We start from the raw sequence: 7,766 nt of genomic DNA, 5'->3' as shown, positions 1-7,766 counted from the left end.
TGCAAAGGCTTTTGACTGCGTGGATCACAACAAGCTATGGCTGACTCTGAGAAAAATGGGAATCCCACAACATTTGATCATGCTAATGCAAAACCTATACTTGGACCAAGAGTCAGTTGTCAGAACAGAGCAGGGAGACACTGGATGGTTCAAAATCAATAAAGGGGTCCGTCAAGGATGTATTTTGTCTCCATACCTTTTCAATCTGTATGCAGAACAGATCATCCGAGATGGTGGGCTGTACGAGGAGGGAATGTGGCATCAGGATTGGTCAACAACCTGCGTTACACAGATGACACAGCCCTGCTTGCTGAAACTGAGGAGGACCTGAAACACTTGCTGCAGAAGGTAAAGGACTGCAGCCTCCTATATAGATTGAAGCTCAACATCAAGGAAACAAAGATTCTCACCACTGGGCCAGTTGGCAGCGTCAGTATGGGTGGTGAAGAAATTGAGATAGTTAACAGTTTTAGTTTATTTGGCTCCACAGTCAACATTCTTGGTAACAGCAGCCAGGAAATCAGGAGACAAATTGCACTGGGAAAGTAAGCTGTGAGGGACCTCTCAAGAGTACTGAAGTGCAACGACGTCAGGCTGGAGACTGAGGTGTGCCTGATCCAGGCTATAGTCTTTGCAGTTACGTGCTATGCATCAGAGAGTTGGACAGTGAATAGGGATTATAGAAAGAGAATTGATGCCTTTGAGTTGTGGTGCTGGAGAACAGTGTTGAATATACCATGGACTGCTAGGAGAACAAACAGGTTTGTCCTGGAGAGGGTGAAGCCACAATGTTCCCTGGAGTCAAGGATTCTGAAGCTTTGTCTGACATACTTTAGGCATGTTGCAAGGAGGGACTGGTCCTTGGAGAGGGACATCATGTTTGGGAGTCCAGGAGAGGAAGACCCTTGATGAGATGGATCGATTCTGTGAGTGGAGTGGTGGGAATGAATGTGTTTGAGACAGCGAGGTTGGCATAGGATAGAACGGTGTTTAGGGCTCTTGTACATACAGTTGCTATGAGTTGCAAACGACTCAATGGCACATACAACAGCCACCACCGCCATTTATTGTGTGTCAGATGCCATAATGGTTACCCATGGTGGTAGACAGTGTTTGGTGGAACTCCCAGATTAAAACAGGCTTGGAAGCAGGAGTGGCATCCGCGTCATAAATATAACTCTGGAAATTAACAATGACAATAGAAAAATGACAATAGTTACAGAAGTGGGTTTAGGTCTTTTGTTCATAGGGTCATTATGAGACGTGCTCGACTCGATGGCACTTGACAACAATAACCTTTTATTTGTAGCATTAAAGTAATAATTTTTTTCCCTTACAAGGAAAAATCTGTGCCTTCACTGTCTGGTGAATATGGCATATTCTCATGAGATTCAGAGTATACATAACTTCATAGTCAAGTGATTACCATGGATAATAAATTCCTGTCTATACCCTCAGATATTTTTTATTTGCTCACAGTTAAGTGAATACTACTTTTAAATGTCTTCAAAAAATGACTACTTGAAAGCATTTTTCTATATCTATCATTGAAGATTTCCATTATCTGAGATTGTAGCTTTTATAAAAGGATCTGTGTAACATATTTTAGGTTTACTGTTAACAAGTTTTTTTTCCATTAAAGCACCCACAAGTGTATAATTAGTGGTGATGGAGGAATTAGCATTTAATTACATTGTAAGTGTTGGGAGGAGGATACAATTTTTTTCTCCTTCTCTCTTAGTTCTTACAGTGGTTCCTCTTTTACCTGGTGTCTAGTATGACTCGATTTAATATGTTGTTGTTGTTGTTGTTTTGTTGTTGTTATGTGTACCACTGTTATTAATTAGAGGTCATAGAATTCTTAGGTGTATTGAAACAGAAAGGAAGCTAAGAACTGCCCAATAGGAACTTGCATGCCCTTTATGTCAGTCAATTAGGAATATGTAATACATTGTAGGAATAGGTAATCCATTGTATTTCCGTGCACCCCCCCAGCTTCCTCGTAGCTACTAAAAACTCAGTAGTAATAGTGATGGTGATCTTTGGTACAGGTAAACATAAAAGAGATATTAGAAGAATTAGATTTTTTCCTAATTGTAAAAGTATATGCCATTGAAATCTTAGTAGATAAAGCATTGGAGAAGAATTTACAATCTCGTTGAGCAGAGAGAATCTTGAGTAATCATTTACTCTGTTTATTTCTTCACACACTTAAGTAGGATTGTAATCTTACTATAGAGGCCGTTTCTTCATTCTTCATTCTCTGCACATTATTGTATTCATTTTACTTAATTCTAGTTCCACTACACTAACAATAACAATAGCATTGCTGCTGAGTCTGAACCAACTCATAGCTACTCCTTCAGTGGGTTTTCAGAGCCTGTAAATTGCATAGGAAGAGATTGTCCATCGTTCTCTTGTGGAACTGCTGGTGAATTTGAACCCTCAAAGAGGCCCCACCTTTGTATTAACAGTATTACCTCCGTACAGCTGTGCCACCAGAGTTTGCTTTTGTGAAATCAAGGAGAATTAAAACAACCATTCCATGATTCTCTGATATGGTTTAGAAAATGGACTCTTCACTTTAGTTTTGGTGTGGTATCTAGGTACAGGATCCTTTTTTGGTATCCATTCCTAAATTTCAAAGTCTTTGGCCAAACTTCTATTATAGGTAAAGTAGATAGAAGTGAAGCTGCCCTGATGGGAGTCTGAATCTTTGCTTATTTTTTTGAGGCTTTTCCAATATGAAAAAATAAGTTAGACTACAGCATTAACATTGAATAGAGAGATCGGGTTGATTTTTTTTTTTCTCATTTCATTTTGAAGTTGAGAGTGTTTTACAACTATCAGTAGATTCTTTAATTCTCTGTAAGTTGATGTTGTTTATTGTTATTATTGCATTTGCTTTAAGTAAATTATTTTAGAACATATCTTAAGAAATTTGTATGTATTTATTAACATTATTTGCTTTTTACTTTTTAATTTTAGTATTTTTAAGTACAGAACTTCAAGCTTTACAGATATTACAAAAGAAGAAACGTAAAAATTCTCAATTTGATAAAAATAGTGAAATTTATCAAGAAGTTCAAGCTATCTGTGATACCCTTGCTGTACCCAAGTCATCAACTTCTGACATTCCACTTATGCTAGGCCAAGTGGAATCAAAGGTATTCTATTTGTTATACTTTTCTTTTTTTAATAATTTTAATTTATTTATTTATTTTATCTGTGTACTGTCAAATTGGATCTGACTGGTACAGGAGGCGATCTTTCCTCCTTCTTCAGCAGAGCATCTGGTGGGTTTGAACCGCAAACCTCTGGGATTGCAGTGCAGTTTCCTGCCACTAGGCCACCAGAGCTTGCCTATACTTTTCTTTTTTGAGGGAGTTCAACTGAATAGTAACAGCTAATTTAAATAGTAAAAAAAAAATTCTTTGGCTCTGATAATGACTTAGAAAATAAGATTAACTTTCCTAATTGTCGGAGAATTTTAGTGTCAATAAGATAACACATTTCCCACCACAACCAACACCCCCCGACTATCCCCCCACCACCCTCCACCCCCGTTTAATCTTTTGTCTCTGGCTTTTTTTTCTTTCCAAGGTTGGAATTGTTCTTTCCCCCTGCTTTTTAAAAATTTTGTATTGGTTTACATATAAAATTCGTGCACACTGTGTTTCGTTCATATACATTGTGTTTCACATACTCCTTTGTTCACATTGTGTTTCACACGATCATTCCCATACAATGTTTTTTTTTAAGTAATCACCTTTGTCTATGCCCACTATTACCCTCTGTTTTTAGGTCCCCACTGGATTATTCCTAAGTCCTTTACCTCTCTCTCTGCCCACAAAACTATGACCTCAAGATCCCCCCTTCCCCACCCTTAGACTCCTTACCTGTTCCCTTTTTGGACTTTGGACACATCTTACTAGTTATCCATCTGTTTTTAGATTAATAGTCTTATGCAGCATTTGTCCTTATGATACTGAGTTCACTCAGCATAATGGTATCTAGCCTTTCCCATGTTATATAATATTTTTCAAAATGATAGTTCCTTAATGTTGCATAGTATTCAATTCGTTTGTTGATGGGCATTTGAGCTATTTTGATTTTCTTGCTGTTATGAATAATGCTGTTGCAAACATCATTGTACAAATCTCCGCTTGTGTCTCAGTTCTATTTTCATTGAGGTATATTCCTAGCAGTGGAAGAGCTAGATCATACGGAATTTTTATGTTCAGCCTTCAGAAAACTTAAAGCATTCTCCTTGTGAACAGGGACCAGATAAGGATGCCCACTTTTACTACTCCTATTCAATATTGTTTTCTTGCTTTGTTCTGATGGCTGCCTCCTCCTGGTCCAAGTATAGGTTTCATATAAGCACAATCAAGTGTTCTGGGATTCCCATTCTTCTCAGAGTTAGCCAGCTTGTTGTGATCCACACAGTCAAACGCCTTTGCATAGTTAATGTAACACTGATAGACATTCCGGTAGTACTCTGCTTTCAGCCAAGAGCCATCTGACATTAGCTGTAATATCCTTAGTCCCATGACCTTTTCTAAACCAAGCCTGCACATCTGGCAGTTCTCTGTTAATGTACTGTTCTAGTTGTTTTTGGATAATTTTCAGTAGACTGTTGTTTGCATGTGATAGTAATGATATTATCTGATAATTTCTACACTTTCTTTGGAATGGGAACATAGATCTCTTAAAGTCAGTTTGCCAGGTGGTTGTCCTCCAGTTTTCTTGGCATGGTATAAAATTGGGAAGGGTATACACCAGGGATATATCTTATCTCCATACCTTTTTAATCTGTATGTGGAACAGATCTCCAGGAAGCTAGGCTCTTTGAGAAGGAGTGTGGCATCAGGATTGGAGGAAGATTTATCAACAACCTGCATTATGAGGATGACACAACCTTGCTTGCTGAAACTTAGGAGGACCTGAAGCACTTGCTGCAGAATGGCAAGGACTGCAGCCTTCAATATGCATTGAAGCTCAACATCAAGAAAACAAAGATTCTTACCACTGGGCCAAGTGGCAGCATCATGATAGATGGTGAAGAGATTGAGATTGTTAGTTTGCTTGGCTCCAAAAACAACATTCTTGGTACTGCCAGCCATGAAATCAAAAGACAAATTATTTTGGGAAAGTCTGCTGTCAGGGACATCTCCAGAGTACTGAAGAACAACAGCGTCAGTCCAGAGACTAAGGTGTGCCTGATCCAGGCAAGGTCTTTACAGTTACGTGATATGTATCAGAAAGCTGGGCAATAACTAGGGATGATAGGATTGATGCGTTTGAGCTGTGGTGTTGAAGAAGAGTATTGACTATAATAGCATGGACTGCTAGGAGAACAAAGAGATTTGTCTTGGAGAGGGTGAGACCAGGCTGCTCATTGGAGGCAAGGATTTTGAAGCTCTGTTTGATATATATTGGACACGTTGCAAGGAAGACCAGTCATTGGAGAGGGATGAGTCGTTAGAGAGGGACATTATGCTTGGAAGGATGGAGGGACAGGGCAAGAGAGGAAGACCCTCAACGAGATGGATTGACTCCATGGCTGGGGTAATGAGGATAGATGTGTTAGAGACAAGAAGGTTAGTTCAGGATAGAGTAGGTTTCAGAGCTGTTGTACATAGGGTCAGTATGAGTCGTAGGCAACTTGATGGCACATAACACCAACAACATTCAGTATTGTATTGGAAATACTTGCTAGGACATTATGATAAGAGAAGGAATTAAGAGGCATCCAGATCATTGAAGATGTAATAAAACTGTCAACTATATGCAGATGGTATGATATTATATACAGAAAACCCCAAATCTGTTAGTTCTAGGTGACCAGTTTATTAGACTGGCAGGATGTAAGATCAGTATACAAAAATCAGTGGATTCCACTACAGTAACAAAACACAGAGGAGGAACTTAGGAGAGCAATACCATTTACAATAGCCAACCACAAATTGAGGTACATGGGAATAAACCTACCTAGAGATACAAAAGACCTTTATAAAGAAAACAACAAAGCACTTCTGTGAGAAACAGTAAGAGACTAAAATAAGTGGAAACGTATTCCCTGTTTATGGATATAAAGATGCAATATATAGAAACAAGTAATTCTCAAACTTATAACCAGTATGAAATGTTGAAATCTTAGAAGTTGAACATGATTAAATGTAAGAAGTTGAAAGTATGTATTCACAGTCTCTCTTGATTGAAGAGTTAACAATTAAAACTTGTAAAAACAAAATAAATTGGTCAGTATTAATTTTTAATAAATTTTAATTTTTAATAGTTGGTGAATATACAGAAATGGTATATTTTGTAAGGATTATCATTTCCTTATACTCTGTAAGAGTGCTATCAATAATTGTATCACTTTTGTTGAAGAAGAGGCTTGAATATACCATGGACCACCAAGAAAACAAACAAGTCTGTCTTGGAGAAGAGGAAACCAAATGTCTCCTTGGAGGCTAGGATTTTGAAGCTCTGTCTTCACATACTGTGGCCAGGAGGGACTGGTCCTTAGAGAAGGACATCATGCTTTGAAGGTTGGAGGGACAGGGCAGGAGATGGAATGACTCAGTAACTGGCATAATGAGAAATAGGTGTGTCAGAATTAGTGAGATTGGCTCTGGACAGGGCAAGCTTCAGAGCTGTTGTACATAGGGTCGCTGTAAGTCGCCAATGAATTGATGGTACATAACAACAACATGCTTACTGTGAAACTAATAATTTCTAAAGCAATTTTCTGGAGACATTATTTACTATAAAATCCATTGCTATTATTTCAGTGAATTTTAGTATATATATAGTTGTACAACCATCACTTGAGTCTTTCATTTTAGAACATATCTGTCACCCTAAAAAAACCTCTAACCCTTACTATTTGTATGGATTTCCCAATCTACTTCTGTACTGCCATATCTTTTTACTTCATGAAAACGACTATTTTTTTTTTAAACCACTAAATTTAAACCATTAACCTTTTGGGTAGTAACCACATGCTTAACCTACTGTGGTGCCAGGAGGAACCCTGTGGTACGATTCTACTCTATCATACAGGGTCACATGAGTCAGACTACACTGCGCAGCAACAGATTTGGTTTTAGTTTTTAGTTTGGTAGGTGTCGTTCTACAGGACACGTCACCTTCCCTTGGAGACAGTACAACTAAATTTAAAGAGACACTGGTCAAAAGGAAAAAAATGTCAGCAGTCGACATGTTTGGAATCACAGAAGCCAAGAAAGCTTAAGATATGAGCTGTCAGATCATGGGTTGGACAATGGAAGATATTTTTTAAAGGGACTTGGCAGATGTGAAGGAATATCCTGGTGGAAGGTGGAGCTGGGAAGTAAGTGGGTCAAGGCACTGGGCTAAGGGTGGGGTCAACACTGTAACTAATGCTTAACTCCACAATAAGGGATTTACCTTTCACTGCTCCACAAATTGCTTGTCTGTCAGATACTTCTCTACATCTGAACATTCAGATTAAGACAGACTAGGAAAAAGGATTGGCCACCCACTTCTGAAATGGCAGGCCTCTGAAAACCCTATGCACAACAGAACACACGCAGACTAACAGAAAGGACAACCTAGGTAGAACTGTCAAGTATGGAAATACAAAGGAGGAGGAACAGTTGTAAGCAGACCCTAGTGATTGGAACATGGAATGTGAGAGCCATGAATGTAGGAAAATTAGAAATTGTTAAGAAAGAAATGGAACGCATAAACATTGACATATTAGGCATTGGAGAGAT

The 7,766-nt window shown here is 38.4% G+C and overlaps 1 protein-coding gene across 1 annotated transcript in view; it reads left to right on the top strand.

Annotated features, from left to right (window-relative positions):
- Positions 1–7,766, top strand: part of LOC102876675 (protein FAM98B-like) — a 60,384-nt gene that overhangs the window by 31,672 nt on the left and 20,946 nt on the right. The window contains exon 4 of the mRNA XM_006883228.1: positions 2,989–3,167. Within this exon, the coding sequence (XP_006883290.1) occupies positions 2,989–3,167 (179 nt within the window). The remainder of the gene's footprint in view (positions 1–2,988; positions 3,168–7,766) is intronic.

This window comes from Elephantulus edwardii, unplaced genomic scaffold (assembly GCF_000299155.1).
Source record: "Elephantulus edwardii isolate Elephantulus edwardi_28Jun2011 unplaced genomic scaffold, EleEdw1.0 scaffold00026, whole genome shotgun sequence".
Taxonomy (NCBI): Eukaryota; Metazoa; Chordata; class Mammalia; order Macroscelidea; family Macroscelididae; genus Elephantulus; species Elephantulus edwardii.
The sequence above is the reverse complement of the archived record's forward strand: the minus strand, read 5'-3'. Positions and strand labels throughout refer to the sequence as shown.